The sequence below is a fragment of the Ptiloglossa arizonensis genome, chromosome 7 (genome assembly GCF_051014685.1).
Source record: "Ptiloglossa arizonensis isolate GNS036 chromosome 7, iyPtiAriz1_principal, whole genome shotgun sequence".
In the NCBI taxonomy this organism is placed as follows: Eukaryota; Metazoa; Arthropoda; class Insecta; order Hymenoptera; family Colletidae; genus Ptiloglossa; species Ptiloglossa arizonensis.
In genome coordinates this window covers 23,532,053-23,548,755 of record NC_135054.1, presented here as the reverse complement: position 1 = coordinate 23,548,755, position 16,703 = coordinate 23,532,053, and the positions used below count along the sequence as shown (strand labels likewise).

At 45.1% G+C, this 16,703-nt stretch overlaps 2 protein-coding genes across 5 annotated transcripts in view; both read right to left on the bottom strand.

Moving 5' to 3' along the window:
- The window catches only part of LOC143148959 (GTP-binding protein Di-Ras2), a 29,936-nt gene extending 18,190 nt beyond the window's left edge, over positions 1–11,746 (bottom strand). For both annotated transcript variants that reach the window (XM_076315813.1, XM_076315811.1), the window contains exon 1: positions 11,573–11,746. The gene's annotated coding sequence lies outside the window, so the exon portion shown is untranslated. The remainder of the gene's footprint in view (positions 1–11,572) is intronic.
- Positions 11,747–13,282: 1,536 nt separating this feature from the next.
- The window catches only part of Ntan1 (N-terminal amidohydrolase 1), a 30,590-nt gene continuing 27,169 nt past the window's right edge, over positions 13,283–16,703 (bottom strand). For all 3 annotated transcript variants that reach the window (XM_076316007.1, XM_076316008.1, XM_076316006.1), the window contains 3 exons: positions 16,339–16,547; positions 16,083–16,244; positions 13,283–15,381 (listed from right to left, as the gene is read on the bottom strand). In XM_076316007.1, the coding sequence (XP_076172122.1) occupies positions 15,256–15,381; positions 16,083–16,244; positions 16,339–16,547 (497 nt within the window). In that variant the 3' untranslated portion in view covers positions 13,283–15,255. The remainder of the gene's footprint in view (positions 15,382–16,082; positions 16,245–16,338; positions 16,548–16,703) is intronic.

Below are 16,703 nucleotides of genomic sequence, written 5' to 3'. Positions count from 1 at the left end.
AACCCATGTTACTCGACGAGAATAACGATAGAACTACTTGGTTTGTTTAGCGTTGTAGCGCCCGCGTGGGCGTGGAGTCGATTCTCGATTTATTTTTACGTTCCTTGAACAATGGATCACCGTTAAAAAGGTCTCGTGGCGCTCGGATGCTCGCTCCGGAAGTTTTGAATTTTCCAGGACACCCTGTACAGTTTCGATAGGTTGCGCGCGTTCACGGAACACGCGCCCAACCGACGATCTTGGGTCCCCGCTTCCCATGAAAATTCACGAACGTGATAAACTCGGAACGAGGCACCCCAGGGCGTAGGAATTGCGCTCTTTTACGAGGAATGTCTCCACGGAGTCGGGGTGAATCGTTAATCCGGTCCACCCATTGCCCAACGTTCCGCCCCGAGTTTATCACGCGCCGTCTACGCAACGGCGCGCCGAACGCGTTTCAAATTGAAGCGTTCGAAAGAAGCGAGAAGAAAACGAACGCCTACGGGGCTTTCGGTTCCAAATTATCCAGGAGAAAACGGTAACGATTTCTTGCTCGTGGAATCTTACGACGAAAAGAACGAACGCACCGCGAGATCGCAACTACGACCGAATCGCGCGCGAACGAAAATCAAAATTGGTTATACTCGATCGTATCGTCTCGAGAGTATCGCCATTGGATTCAACGAAACACACCCCGCGAAAATGAGCCCAAACACGACCACCTTCCGACGATTTCGATTTCATTTTGAAAAAATGAGTAATTAATTACTCGACGTCCGAGTCTGCGTTTCAGCGTCTCGAACAAGGGATAGGGAGACTCGGAGCGAGTGCGAGCGGCCCGTTTGCGAAAATACATTTCGACGTGTCCCTCGAAAGGTATATCGAACCGATTCGATGATAAACTCGCGCTTCGTACGAACCAGACGTTCGTAATTCCCGTATCTGACGACGGTCAGGTATTCGTCGCGAACGACGTTCAGCGCGGAGCTTTTATTCGCACGCAACACGGGGAAACCGAAATACCGTGCAGGAAAGCCCGATAGCGCAATCTCGCTCGAACCAGCCACCCTTGCCGCGCAACAAAATAATGTATACGTATGCCGGCAGCCAGCCAGCCAGCCAGCCTAGCTAGCTACCTACCTACGACGTCACTGCCACCGATTTCTACAAAGGAGTCTAACGAACCTCCGCTGAAATTGCATCGAACGTTCAGCCTGCACGCGAAACCGAGAAACGCGGAACGCAGCCGCGTCCTAAATTACTCGCTACTGCAGTGGGTATCCTTTTCCCTTATACCGCGCGCGAATACCTTTACCACTCGTTGTCCCGAATTGTCCGTGGTTGACAAACCTCGTCCATTTCGTTAACCTTAATGCGTTCTCCGTTCGATTACATCCGCGAGGTATTTCGACGAAACAACCTCCCGAATCGCGGCTTTTTAACTTGATAATCCACCGAGACGATTAACAAAATTACGGGGGACTTCCAATCCAATCTGTTGCAGTAGCTTTTATTATACCAAAAGTGTACAGTACGAGAACCCGAGTCGTTGAAACGTTTAGGGCACCCTTCGATCGTTAAAAGAAATATCTTTTTTCCTAGATATGGAAACGTTGTACCCAAAGTATTATTCTTCTATGTTAATTGAGCATTGTTCGAGTATAATTCGACTCGAAAATCGACAGATTTATCGCTCAGATTGCAACAAGCGCGGTTCCAGAAAGACGCGTTCAAAGTTCGTACTCGGGCCGTCATATTTTTGTCATTAGTACGGTTCTTTCACCGGTAAACTTTTTTTTACGCTACTTTTAAGGGTGCGTGGTACCGTTTTATATATTAAAAAAGTTTACTTTTAGTAGTTTAGGAGGAGTCTTGGATAAGATACCGGGGAACACGAAGACCGAAATTATTGCTAATTGCTCGCCGTGCACGCTCGTACAATTTGAAGCGTAACTTGGTCAATTTTCGAAATTTTCCGATAAAAGTTTCACGGAATATTCCTCTCGCTGCGTACAATCGAGCGAGGAAACGAAAAGAAAAAGAATCGATCGTTTTACAGTCACGAAGGTGTGTAGCTCGACTAACTCGGCGAACGTAATCGTCTCGTTCGGCCGTGTTACGCGTGTCGCGTGTATAATAATTAATGGATCTGCTCGGGCAACTCCCAACGGAGAAGCTGGGGAAATAATTACGCGTATTTTGACACGCTTGTCGCGCTTTTTCCCCAGCCGGCTCATTTTTCACGGATCCCTGGCACCGCCAGACCTTCGACTCGTAAACGTATCCCCCTCGAATAGCCAAATCGCGTCTGATCCACCCTTCGAACGATCCATTTCCCCCGAAGAAACGGAGGGACCGAATACTTCTCGGATCTCGATGGACGATGACCGTTCTTATTAGCGATTTGATCGAACTTCGAGCGAAATGCAGCGACCAAAAAAAAAGGGAAAAAAAAAGGAAGAAAGGAAAAGTTAACTTAGGGGTGCGTTACGTTCCGGGGTGGATGGAATAAACTCGACCGAGGGCGAAGAACAATTAGACGTTGTTACACGCGCGAGACAAATTGTTTATATTTTCTGTGTCAAGGGCCCGGTAACACGTCACCGATTCGCGCGCAATGTTTAAAGAATCCGTGTTTAATTCTCTCTATCCACTGCTCTTGTTGAATCCGTGCCACGGTGTTATCGAAATTGTTCCTCTTTGCGCAGGTGAGAGGGATAAATCGTTACTTATTCGCGAGTAATTTCAAATGTTCCCGCGTGTGTCATCCGAGAGCGATCCGAGCTCTATATAAACGCGTTGGAGCGAACGCGACAACGATCCAAAAGGTGCCAGACGTCGTTAGCGAACGGTCGATGTTAGTTTTAAGGGCTGTCTTCGCATTGACGCAGAAGGGTCGTCCGTTACGCGGTCAACGGTTTCCCTATTTTCTTTTCGGTTCCGAACCGAGAGTCGCAAAAAGCGTATTGTCGTCGTTCGCGCCAAGTTATATTTCTGTATATTTCTTCGTCCCGTTTTTCCATTCTCGCACGTACTATGCTACTGTATACGCGAGACGAATAATACGATAAACAGAGTATCGTGATCTATGCGACGAAACGGAATATTCGTTCGTTCGACCGACAAACGGCACTGGGGTATATTTTCGATTCGAAGAAACCGGTTTCGCTTGGGTTTCTCGGTTTCTCGTGAAGCCGACTCGTCTTACCGGACCTCGTATTAATTTATGATAAACACGATCGTCCCCCTCCTCGTCCCCGAGTTATACTCTACGCTCGGGCTTAGAACAACCCTCCGTCACGCTATCGACGCGCTCGACGCGTCTGTCGTTCGGTCGATCGACCGAAGGGCCGTTGAAAAGGCCATTTGAACTTTAGCGAGGCGCACGAAAGGGAGGAGAGAAAATTGGCCGGTAAGCGAGCCGTCTATAATTAAAATCTGTTTTTTCCATCGCGAGTTTATTAGGATCCGTGATTTCACGGATGACGGGAGGCCACGGGACGGCCCGTTTCCACCCGAGCGAGCGAGCAAACGAACGAACGAACGAACGAACGAACGAACGAACGAACGAACGAACGAACAAACGAACGAACGAACGAACGAACGAACGAACGAACGAACGAACGAACGAACGAACGAACGAACGAACGAACGAACGAACCGGTTTCGTCAACGCGCGCGCGTGGGTGGTTCATAGGTCTGACAACGAATTCGGCCGAGAGAGTGTAGCCGGTCCGTGTTTAAATCCGAAAAACACGCGACGATCGACGGATAAGCGCTTCTTTCGGCTCGGAGCCTCGAAACGATGGTTCCAAGTCCATCTTTCCACTTTGGCCCCAACCGGTAAGAAAAAGACAAAGTCGTTTCGACGCTCGACTCGGCCCCTACGCGAGAGACGTCCGTAGTTATTTTTCGTTTAGGTTCGCTTATCTTTCGTTTAGACGGAGTCGGACGTTCCCCCGGTTTTATTTCCAACGACGAGAAATAAAGAAGAACGAGGAGCGTTCGTCGTTTCGACGGCTAACGTACCGATCTGATAAAACGGCTCGCGTATTACCGCTCGAGGACCACCACGGGATCGCTCCGAGCGAGAAAAAGTGGCCAGAAACTCGTTGGAAAAAAGAATCGCGTTCGCGCGTATAATTTTGCAGAAACCGTGGGGACAAAGAGGGCCGGGCTGGAGTCTTGGTCGGGCCATTCGCGAGCTCGTACCCGATGGCCGATTTACCGTGAAACGATCAAAGGCTGGTTCACGCGATGTTGTCCGATCTATTTTCTACGGCGACCCGGCTCTCGACATCTCTCGTCTCTCTCGCTCCGCGCGAACGAGTCCGTTCTCTTTTGCGGCGCTCGTCTTCCTCTTTGTCGCTCGCCAAAGATCCGAAAGCTCGTTTATCGGGAAACTCGTCCCGCATGGGACACGATCGATCCTCGTACGCGACAACCGCGAATCGATTCGATCGTATTTATCTCGATCGTGATACCAGCTGTTCCCCGTCCGACGTAATAATCGACGCGCGAAATTGATCTCGCGCGACCGACGAATAAAGCGGCACGAAACTCCACGCAATGCACGGGGTAACGCGGTTTGTTTAACCAAACGCGATGCAATGCGAACGATACCCGCGAATAACGAAGGTGGACGACCCTCCAGCGAGAGAATTAGGGCCGAAGGTATCTGGTTAACGAGGAACTGTCGAGGAAGACCTCTGGTGGTGATGATCTCGTTGGATCGTGTCTTCGCTTATTAGCCAAACTCTGATAGCTTTTAATTGGCGCAGGAACCGATGAGAACGAAATTTTAGAGCGGTCGAGAGTTTCGGGAAATATATAGACCGTGGAGTCGATCTGCGCCCGAGGAAAGAAAGGGAAATTCGAGCGAGAGGATCGAGGAAATGGCTGCTGAATATTGGAAAGAAAATGAGCAAGGTTGCAGGCTGCTCGTACCGAGCGTAATAATTTACGACGAATCGATGCAAGGATTGAAATCTTTCATGTCCTGGCGCAGAGACGATTCCGTTGTATTTTAAATGTTTGCAAAAGTACGCGTGGAGAGTTTTTCAAATCGTCCCTCGAGAAAGAAAAACGAGTGCTCGAACGAAGAGAGGATCCAATCGGAGATTCTGGGCGATTCTAAGTTTTCCTTTACGAAGTCTCGTGTGAGAAATCTCAAGAACTCGTGAAAATGAGCATGGTTTCAAGGTAGTCGTAATAATTTACAACGAATCGATGCAAAGATCGCAATTTTCCATGTCCTGGCGCAGAGACGATTCTGTTGTATTTTTAAAGTTTGTTGTATTTTCAAAGTTTGTTGTATTTTCAAAGTTTGTTGTATTTTCATTTTCAAATGTTTCCAAAAGTACGCGCGGAGAGTTTGCGGGACGAACGTTTTTAAAATCGTCCCACGAGAAAGGAAAACGAGTGCTCGAACGCGGAGAGGATCCAACCGGAGATTCCGGGCGATTCTAATTTTTCCTTTCCGAAGTCTCGCGTGAAAAATCTCCGGGACTCGCGAACGGAACACGAGCATCGATCGTTTGTCTTCGGTACGCGGCGAGGGACTAAGGAAAATCTAAGAGAAAAACCGAGAGAATTTGTAGCCTCGACGATCCCGAGGGAATCGACCACGGTTTTCCCTTTCTTTCTCTTCCGTGACGGTGCGCGTTTTTCTTCGAATCGTTCGATTCGATCTCGTCGTACGACAGTCGGCTGGCAAAGGGAAACCGCGATACTCGAACCAAGGATACTCCTCACCGTTCTATCGATCGCGAGTTCTTTTCACAAATCCGCTTCCCTCGCGAACCGTACCTTTCATCGAAGAGAAGCTCGCGCGAGATACACGCTCGCGGCGTAAAGCGCGGATCGGCTCGCGAAACGCGTCGTCGATCGAAACCGAGAGCGACTCTTTCGAGCACGGTGTTTCCGGTCGAGTTCCATCGGTTTCCGACTTTTCGGTTCAAGAAAAATCTCAGACGCGTTGTCGATAGCGGAACACCACCGAAATGGAAAAGAAAATTTACAAATTTTCCATCGTTCAAACATTTCGACGAAAACTAAACTAAACTAAACACCTGGAAATTCCAAAATTTTTCATCTAATTCCGGTTCTTTTCCAGAATACACCGAGAAAGATTACGTACTAGGTTGTTCGATAAGTTTCATCGGTTCATAAAACCTATTCATCAGTATAGTATTAGGTTGTTCGATAAGTTTTGTCATTCGATAAAACCTATTGCATCTCACGAGGGTCCAACGAGCCAATTTCTCGAATTTTGAGAAATCCTTCGAGGCGTACAAATATTGCTCTCTTTTCGAAAATAAACGTCGTCTTGGACGGAAAATTGGAGCGATGAAATTTCGTTTCGTTGGTTTTCGAGTCTCGGGTCTCGGTGTTACACCGAGCCGAGAGCCAACGGCTGTAGAAAGTTTCGAGAACCGAACGAGGACGCGATTGTTGCATCGAGCGAAACCTCCTCCGCGTCTACTAGACGGAACGTCGCTTCTGTCCAGTGGAACTGTCGCGTTATGGTCGGACGAACTACGAAGAGCCGGCGACCGCTCGAGCATTTCGTTCTTCGCGCCCGTTGAAAACCATTAAACGAGACACGCGTTTCAACTTTCTTTAATGGCGCGTTTGTTGTCCGTTCGACGTCTTTCTAGCGACTTCCTTCGAAACGGTGAAGCATTTCGCGGTTTCCACCCACTTACGGACTCGTGCTTGCAAATAACGGAAAAATGTTCTGGAATCGTAGCTGTTCTTGTTTGAAATTACTTTTGGGGAAAGTAGCGTAGAAACGGAGTTGTCTATTCGTATTTGAACATTTCTTTTTATCATTTTCACTCGTTTTACGACACGTTCGCAAATTATTCCGAATCGATTATTCGAACGACTTTCTCTCACGATTGAGAGAATTCTATGGTATTTGTGCGCGTACGTGTACGTCCGTCTCGTGTGTACGTTTCGAAGAGTACGGATTGCCTCGTTGCACGAAACCGGGGAAAATATCTGTTGGAACGAATGTAACAATGATCCTAAGAGTGTCAGATGTCGATAGCGAACGATCGATGTCTGTTTTAAGGACTGTCTCCATATTGGCGCGGAAGGGTCGTCCGCTACGCGGTCAAGGGTTTAGCTATTTTTCTTTTGGCTTTTTTCTAGTCAGTTTCGAGAGTCACGAAGACCACACGACACTGTCGTCGTTCACGTCAAGGTATATCACTGTATACTTGTTTCTTCGGACTTTGTACTCTCATATGTACAAAAACTATACACTACTGGATACGCGAGATCCCTGCATATTATAATAAACTAGACATTATAATCTGAACTTTACAACAATATCGAAATCGATCACGGTACGATTCGATCGATCACCTTTTGTAGAAATTATTTCAACGATTTCGAATCCCTCGATTTTTCGAAGAGCTTCGAAGAGAAAGAAAAAAGAAAAGTCCGTTCGAAGGAACTCGTCGCTCGAACGACGACGAACGAAACGAACCGAGGAAATGTTACGTTCGCGGAGCTCGACGAAAATGAGTAAAGAATTTCGAATAGGAAACCGGAAACTCCGAGCGTCCTTCGACTCGCGAATATTCTACGCGACATTCGAGACTTCCGAGGTCTCAAGGTTGTCGAGCTTTACGAAGCTTTCGAAAGCTACTTACTCTTCGCGGCTGGAGGATAGCCGCCATCGACCAACCCTTGCGCGTTCCGAGTCGATTATCGCGCGAAACGAAAACTCCCGCTCACGCGAATCCCACGTAATGAACTCCGCCTCGACGTGAAACGTCATTGTTCTCTTCGTTTCGATATTAATTCGTTAGCAATCGGTGCGTGGTTAACGAACGTGCACATCCGACGTCGAACGAGTTTAATCGGTGAGGGTCAACGATCGTAAATAATTACTCGTCGTGGAGAAAAAATTCGTACGTAACATCCACCGCGTGCCAAGAAATTGGGACACGAACGATCATTTAATTGTCGCGCGACCGGAAGAATTGCACAGAGCGGGGAAGTAAAATTTTTTTTTTTACTTTTCTACACGTGTACCTCGATTTGCATCTGTTACGCGTACACGTACGAAACGAGGAGTATTACGGGACAGTGGTAGACGAGATGGATGATTTTACGTGTAAGCGGAAACTGAAAACGTGGAATTCTGAACGGAGAGAATCGAGTTTGAAAATTAATTCGCGTCACTCGCTAACGCGTCTGACCATTACTCGTTACTTCTACTTGTGCCCGATAATATCGACGGTGGTACGATACCGTACATTTTTCATCAACGTTGCTACCGTCTAAATAATTTAAATAAAGTGTAAGCGTAATTATCGTACAAAGTATTGGGTTGTTCGGAAAGTCGTTTCGTTTCTTTCGGTGAAAACGAAACACGATCTTTTTAAAGCGTGTAAACATTTTAGTAAATTGTGTATTCTTCGTTTTGGAAAACAAAATCAATTCCCTAACAACCGAATATAATGCTTTCGAACGCTGGCGCGAGTAGAAACAGCCAACGATGGTTGGACCGAACGCCTTATTGAATTGCATGCGCGCAAGACGAACTTTCAAAGTCGATTTCCTTGTAAACGGAGACATTTAAAATTTTCTTTTACATTGCACGTGTGTGCAATATGTTCACTGTACGAACCACGTAAAAATTCGACCGGTTCGTCGCGAGTAGACACGTCCTCTTTCGTACACGAGGTAGATTCGATCTAGACGTTCGATTCGATTTAAACTCGAGCAAGTGGGTCTCGCGGATTCCGGCTTTGATTCTTTATTGCAACAAGGAGAAACTTTCCTCGCGGTATTCCACGAACGTAAGAACGATGGAGCTGCGATTGTGCTCGTCAATTCTATGGAAAAATAAACGTGTAAAAAATCGGAGCCGTCGTTCCCAATTTCTAACCAAATGATGAGATTCCGTTTTTAAATTCTATTATTTGAATACCTTCTGAATCAATTGAATCGTTCGGAAAGTAATTTCGTTATCCAAAATGGAGAACGTGTAATTCGATAAAATGTTTACACGCTGTAAAAGAATCGTGTTTCATTTTCACCAAAAAACGAAACGACTTTCCAATATTAACGCAGTAGAGAAGATTAAGAAGATTAATGTTTCGAGGGATCAGAGTTGAAAATATTTGCGTTTCCTCGGGCGAGGGTCGTTTCCAAGAACACACGGACCGAGATTTTTCATTTCTATTCGTACAACGTACCAAGGGGTTAAATCCTGATACACTCTGCCCATGTGTGTACCTACGGAAACAAAACCTGGCCAATGGAACTTCGTCCCCTTCGAATCCCATTCGTTGTCTTCTTCGAGCGAGTCGTTCGTGTTCCGACAAAAAGTTCCCTGCTCGTGCCTCGCATATTGATAATCTACGGTCCCGATCTTCGAACAGTCCGGTACCAGACCCTGTGTTACATAGATCGGGCCGTACTCGCGAATCGCGCCTCGTCGGTGAGCGCCATTTTCAGCCGCAACCTATCTCTCGGTGGACAGGCAATTAGCCGACGAGTTAATTAACCCTCGTACTTAGCACGAGACGGAAGAAACGTAGATTGCCGTGAGTAAGGTGACCAATTTGGACGTGAACGTCTTTAGAGACCGCGTGCCAGGTAATTTCAAAGCGAGACCCGAACGTGGAAGAAACTTCTATTAACGGTTTACCCTTTGCAACGTTTCACTCCAAAGAGGCAAATATCAGTTTATTTCTTTTTTTTTCGAAAAGAAACCAACCGAAACACCGAATTATATTTCTAGAGGGCAGAACGAGTGTACGGTTCCAACGAAGAGACAATCGTTGTTCACGCGCGCGTTTGTTTAATATTAGAAAGTATAATCCCGCGCGAGGAACGCTCACGAAACTAACAAAGCTTTGAACACATGCGTGAAACTGACCCCACGATTAGGGGGGCGAGAACAATGTTTCAAATTTTAACAGAGCTTCGAATCCTCCCGTAGAAGCGACACCGAGAGCTTCTTCGTGGATTTTTTTAAAATTCAATTTCTCACCGAAGAGAAATATTTCTCATCCTTGAAGAATGATAATAACTTTCCGATTCTTTTCCCAAGTTTACTTCGAATCGAACCTCTTTGTTGCAAATTTTCCGCAGATTCCGTGCAGAGAATTTTTCTCTGCTCGGTTCTCTTGTGACTTTCGGAATGGTTGCAGTTTTTTTTTAACGTACTTTCAACCCTTTCCACTCGAGAAGCAATCCTCGATCGCCACTTAACTCGGTGTACTTTCTCCAAAAAACGGAAAACCATCGTATTTTGGAAAAGAAACTTAATATTCAATTACTCCTTTCTCGTGAGACGTAAACGTACGTGTGCGAAACGTTGAAATGAAAATGATCCGTTTGGAATTAATTACACGACTCGAAGGATCAAGGTGGTAGTTTCTGGTGGCAGAGAAGCTTCGAGTGCAAAGGGTTAACGTACTCCTTGGTTGGGTCTACGTTCGAGTGACTGAATCTTTCGAAACGTTTCAGGTGAAACGGTCCCTGGAGGTGATACACGCTTCGGGCCCAAGCGAGTCTAGACCCGGTGCTGGATGGAAACGCGTGTAACGCGTATAGTGATCCATAAGAAAAAGTTTCATGACCTGGAAGGAGAGAGGACGCAAACGAAGTAAGAATGGACCGGCGTGGGGCAACGAAGAGGAAATAAAAAGACCAAGCGAGAAAGAAGCGAGGACGGAGCTGCGCGAGTAGTTACGAGGGAAAGCGCAATATCTTGGAAAGCTGAGGATTCTCGTAACGAAAGGAACGTCTCTCCTCGAGAAAACGTTCGACCTTAGAGGAGACGGGAAGGCGCATACCCCTCGAGGCACCGACCGCGATAAACCTCGAGGATTAAAGTCATTCGGTGTGCTCCGCACGAGGCCGCCCCGCAGGATGTTTTTGTCTCGAAACGATGCAACAACCGTGAACGCGATACCACGGTATAACTCCCCGTGTAATAATTTCTTTTTGGTTTCACGATCGTCGAACATCGTGCGTTTTACGATCGACCGTTCTTTACTCGTACCTCGATCGAACGACTTTTGCATTCGGCTCAGATTTTTATCGATCTCGACGTTAAATCGTACACCCTGCATCGTATAGAATAAGTGTTACTCAATATGTATCGGTACAGATTGTAACGTGTTAGGAATCTGTACGGTGTACACTCGAAAAGTGTTTACCGTTCGTATTGTGAATGTACGTGCGATGTGGATGTTCTCTTTTAAAAAGAAACACCGAGTTCGAGTCGTTGCCCGAACTCTGTTAACGTTACGGAAAGTAAAATACCCGGTGAGCGAAAGAAAGTAGAAAGATATCGAAAGTAACCATTGTAGACCCTCTTCGGTTTAATATTCAACGGACCGTTTAACGCGATGAATATCTTGGCCCGAGTCGAGAGATTAGTATCTTTTCGATTATCTTAATACTTTCGCGAGTTTCTTCGGTGGTTCGTTCCACGAAATTCGAAGCACCGAGAGGTATCGAATCGGCGGACGACAACGATCGAAAATTGATCGCGCGTGAACGATCGGGCTCGGTATTCGTAATCTAACGAGAAATATATGGCAAAAGTACCACTCACCGAGTTCAACTACCGACAGGTGTTAGACGATAATGCGACACGGGAGAAATGTTTCGACAACGTGTAACACCAAGACACGAGACAAACGTAAACAGCTTCCGCTTCGTCCGCTGTCGAAACGGCACTGAACCTCCATCGCGATCCGTGTTGGCCGAGCGAACGTTAGCCGACCATACTCCTCCTACCATAACCGACCACCCCTCTACCGTCGCGAACCGACCCCAACCGAACCCAACCGGCCGCCGAGTACGTACTACGAACGTCAACTTGCCTTCAACGAGCGTGCGCAACGTTATTTATTTTCTGATAATACGGTCGATCGTGCCGGGAAAGGAACGTCAACTGTCAACTTTGTACTCATTGCCATTCTCGTGTCGTGTACAAACGGGACCGTGCCTCGACTTTCCCTTGATTTCAGAAATTGTCCGTTTACAACGATCGTTCCACCAACTTGCAGCGTTTTGTTGGAAATACTCTGTCCCGAAACGAAACGCTCAGTTTATGTGTATATGGAGAGTATTCTGTATAAAACTTGTACTTTTATTAAATAAAAACAATGTGTAACGATGAAAACGAAGTTTGCTTTTCTACCCAACCTTGAAGATACTGCGCGAATAATTAAATGTGACAAAAATGAAACGGAATAAATGGGTAAATATAGGGAGAGTTGCACGAAATATTGGCGAATGAAATTTGATCGCGCGTTTAAAAATAGAGTGGATCAAAGAGGCGCGAAATTCCGAAGGAAGAGAATTGAAATAATAAGAGGATGCCTGGGAACGAGACTTGGAATGTTGTATACTTTTCCGTATGTGGGCCATCTGTAAAATAAACGATACATTTGTTTAGTCTATTTAGAAAGAAAATGGAAACTGAAATGGTAGCCATCTAGCGGTAAACTAATCGAACTATTTTTTTTAATCGAAATTCCCCCTGGCGGGAAAACGCCCAAGTTTGTCGAGAAATAGTTCCCAGTGTTGATCGCTAGATGGTGCCACCGACTACTATAAACCTGAAAGAAAAAACCATAGATCAGGACCGTTTCGCCATCTATCCGTAGCAAGTCCAAACTAGTTCCCTATAAACTTGAGCCGTTTATTGTAGATGGCGCCACGGTTCTGGTCGATAGTTTTTCCTTTCAGGTTTATAGTAGTCGGTGGCACCATCTAGCGATCAAAACTGAGAACTATTTCTCGACAAACTTGGGCGTTTTCCCGCCAGGGGGAATTTCGATTAAAAAAAATTAGTTCGATTGGTTTACCGCTAGATGGCTACCGTTTTGTATTCACTGTAAATTGATTATTAATGCAATTATAAAACGACAATTTATCGAATATGCATAACTGCATTTTAAAAATAAATGCTTATAAAATAGGAATAATAATATCGAGAAATTCTGTGATACTTTAACCGCGTTCCATCATATTTTCTCTTTTGTAATGAGTTATTACAATAGCCTAAATAATATCATTTTATATTTCAGTTGCTTCTACAGATAGAAGCGTAACAAATTTTAAGGTAAATATTAAATTAGGATATATATTATTTAAATTTTATATTCTTCGCTTTCATAGATAAATAGTTGTATTTCATTACCTACCTCCGTAAATATTTTCAAATAGATCTCCGGAACGAAGAAAGTACGTGTATATATTAGAAAAATAAGATACATTTTCTCCATGGAGCGGTAAAAAAAAGTTAATGCCACAATTTTTAATCTATCGTTTATTGTATAAATATATGTATCACCAAATAATGTTGTGAAAAGATCGTTTCCGCGTAACAAGAAAAACAGAGCGAAGGAGATCGAACGTAAAAGCGTAACGAGAAGAGAGAATAAACCAAAACGCAAAGTACAGAGTTGGAAGACATGTTGCTGCGTCGTTGTCATCGAAAAGTTTTCGCGACGTAAGTACAAACGTGGTAAACTGTCGGCAAAAATATTAAAGACCGCGACAAGATCGGTCGTTATAACAGTTTTCCTTTTCGAAGTTTAAAAACTTCCCTACCTTATCGCCATCGACAACGTAATATCAGTGTCGGCATCGTTGTCATCGCGATCATCGTTCTATACCGATATACGAGAAACTATTTGCAATACCAAACATTTACAGTTTTCCTATCCATTGTACTTGCATTCTATTGCGTTTAAACGGTGCGCGCCCCGATTACAATAAGAACAACAATATACATAATATATCTCTTCGATTTCCAGGAAATATGATTAGAGTCGATATTAACTTTAACTAGTTCGTATATCGCTGGAATGGAAAACTGTGAACGTTTTATTTCCTTTACACGAAAGTGGGCCGTCTTCTTGCTCGGTCGTAACGTTTCGTGTAAAAGTAACATCGCATTTTATCAATTTATTTTATTTCCTTAACAGTTTGTATATCTCGATTAAACGTCGCTTCTATTATGGAACATCCGTGCCAGAATTATACGGAAACAATAGGAAGCTCGAATTTCATTCAACCGATACGAGTCAACAACAGGATCTGTTTTTTAAAGAAGCTTTCTCTCTTCTCCGCAAGATTCGAGTGTAACCATGAAAAAAAATTATTTACATCGTTCCCTAATTTCTCTAACTTTCCTTTCTTTTATGGCAAGTACGGAATGTTCGTTGCTGCGAACTTCCCTAATCCAACTAGGAGAAGAAGAAAGAAACAAAAGACGCATAATATCGCAGTTTTACGGATGACTTACTCATCGTTTGGAACAAATTCTTGATCTCGACGGAAACGCATCGAGGATCAATAACGATTCACATAAAATATATACTTTCGAACGAGCTGCGGTAAGTCGCTTCTTAATCGATTCGTCCGCTCGTTTGGTTTTATTCATTTATTTTTTTTCTTTCTTTTCTTTTCGACAACGAATCGAATAATTCGCAATCGTTCGTAAAAAAAACTTGGAGACTGCTAGCAAAGAAATAAAAAAAAAAATCCCCACGTTATGTACATTGATTAAAAATGATACAATAGTGGACGCGTTAAACGAATACGCACGATTAAACGGGCAACGGTGCTTCTATTAACGATAAGATCACTTACAATCGCAGCTCGTGTACATAGGAGTAAAAATATTCTTGAAGGAGAGAGACGAAAAGAAAGTGGAGGCAGAAAAATATAATAAAGTAAATGAAACTCAACAACCGCCGATTGCTAACCCTTAAACTACCGTTCCTAATATTGATCGTTCGAAGTTATTATTACCCTAACGATGATCGTTTAAAACACCTTTTTCTCGTTGCATTCGAGACGATCGCGAATCGTCAAAAGGCATACGATCTTATCGTCGTTTTTCCTCTTATCGTTAAATGTAACAACAACGGCAAAGAACTCGACGAAACACCTTGCTCCTCACCGAAACAGAACGAGAGATCGGCGAAGAATTTCGTACGACACAATAGCCTGTGCGCGTAATCATTTCGGGCGATATAGTATCCACGCTTCGGGAATAATAAATATGTAATCCGAAAAAAGACGTTTCACGAGCAACGCTGGATAAGATAAAACGCGGAGACATGCGCGGACCGTGCTACGTCCGCTTTATTACGGCGATTCTTCGTCGGCTCGCGATTCTATTTTTGGATTTTCTATCACCAGAGGAATTTCGCAAACTGCTTTTGTCTTTTCTCTTGCGCGATGTCCACGAGCGTAAAGGACAGCCGGATCGGTGTATTAGTATCTTATAGGCTGCCAAATGCCGGTGGTCTCGTCTCGACGATAGTAATGAGGTCTGTTATCCCGGAAGACGGTGACGGCCGGAAATTGATTGTCCTGTATATACTTGAGCGTCGCCCGAACCTGAAACAATCAATCAGTTCCTCTTTTACCGATCTCGCGTAATCTTCGTGTTTAATTTAATAAGCTAACTCGTGAACGATGTAAATAAGTTCCTTATCGAAGCTACACGGTTGGTTGAATAAACGCGATCCCGACACGGGACGATTACTCTTCGAAACTCGACGAGCCGTGTCTCTTAGGAGAGACGTTACGTGTTTCGCCAGCGGTTTCTTTCCTCGAACAATTACAAAAACAGAAGAAGTTCGCTCCAGACCAGCTACCGTCCACGATTCCAAACGTCTCGTCGACTTTCGTCGTCACTGCTCGATACAATGTGTGCACTCTGACGCGATGCATTCTTTTCACGGGTCTTCTCGTCGGCTATCGTGCAGAGAGCCTGAGCCTCTATCGATTACATTAGGATGTTCGATAATGTCGAGACGACTGCCCGTATCTTCTCAGAAAATACTTCTAGGGCTCCTAGTTCCTCCCCAGACTTCCCACGAAGGCAGCTGAGGTTACACGGTGAACTTGCACAGCACAAGTTGCACGGTGAAGTGCATTTTAACCAATACGGTAAACGATTCCACTAATCTCGCGACACGAGTATCGGTACGTCGTCCAACCCTCTCGAAGATAACTGGCGAAACGTTTCTTTCCTAAAGAACACGGCTCGTACCCAGAGCCTCGAGTCTCTCGGAGGAACCCGGAGGGTACGTTACCTGCGACACGAAATGCGGAGGCTCCACTTCCGGGGAAGTCGAGAGGTGTTGCAGGATAAATTGATCGGACTGAGCCAACCATAGATCGACTCCTCGCAGAGGATCGTAGTTGAACGGACCGATTTTGAGCAGTCCAAGGGTCCAGTCGTAAACATCCAGAACCTGTGCAGACAACGATTAACCAACGAACGAGAACAAACGAGCGTTTTAATTTCTCACGCGATCGTCGAGGTTTCAACGTGTCGAGAATACACACCTGTTGACCACCGGTGAACTGTCGCGCGCCTCTTAGCGCCTGATCGGGACCTTTGTCGGGGAAGGTCGCTGGGAAAATTTCGCCCGTTTTCATGTTCAAGCCGATACCGTAGATCACCGGCCAATGAATACCACCCCTCACGGTGGTGTTCAGCTCACCCACGCAACAAAGGGTCAGGTCGATCTCCATTCGTTGCTTGTGAAAGGCAGCTGTGAATGAAAAAATGTATCGAGTAATCAAATACATCCACTCGGTGAAGAAAAAGAAAAAAACTTGACTGCAGATGGCTAGGATTTTTTTTTTCCCGATCAATCGTTCATTTTCACTGAATAGGTGGGACTCGAGAGGGCTCGAGAGGAGATCCT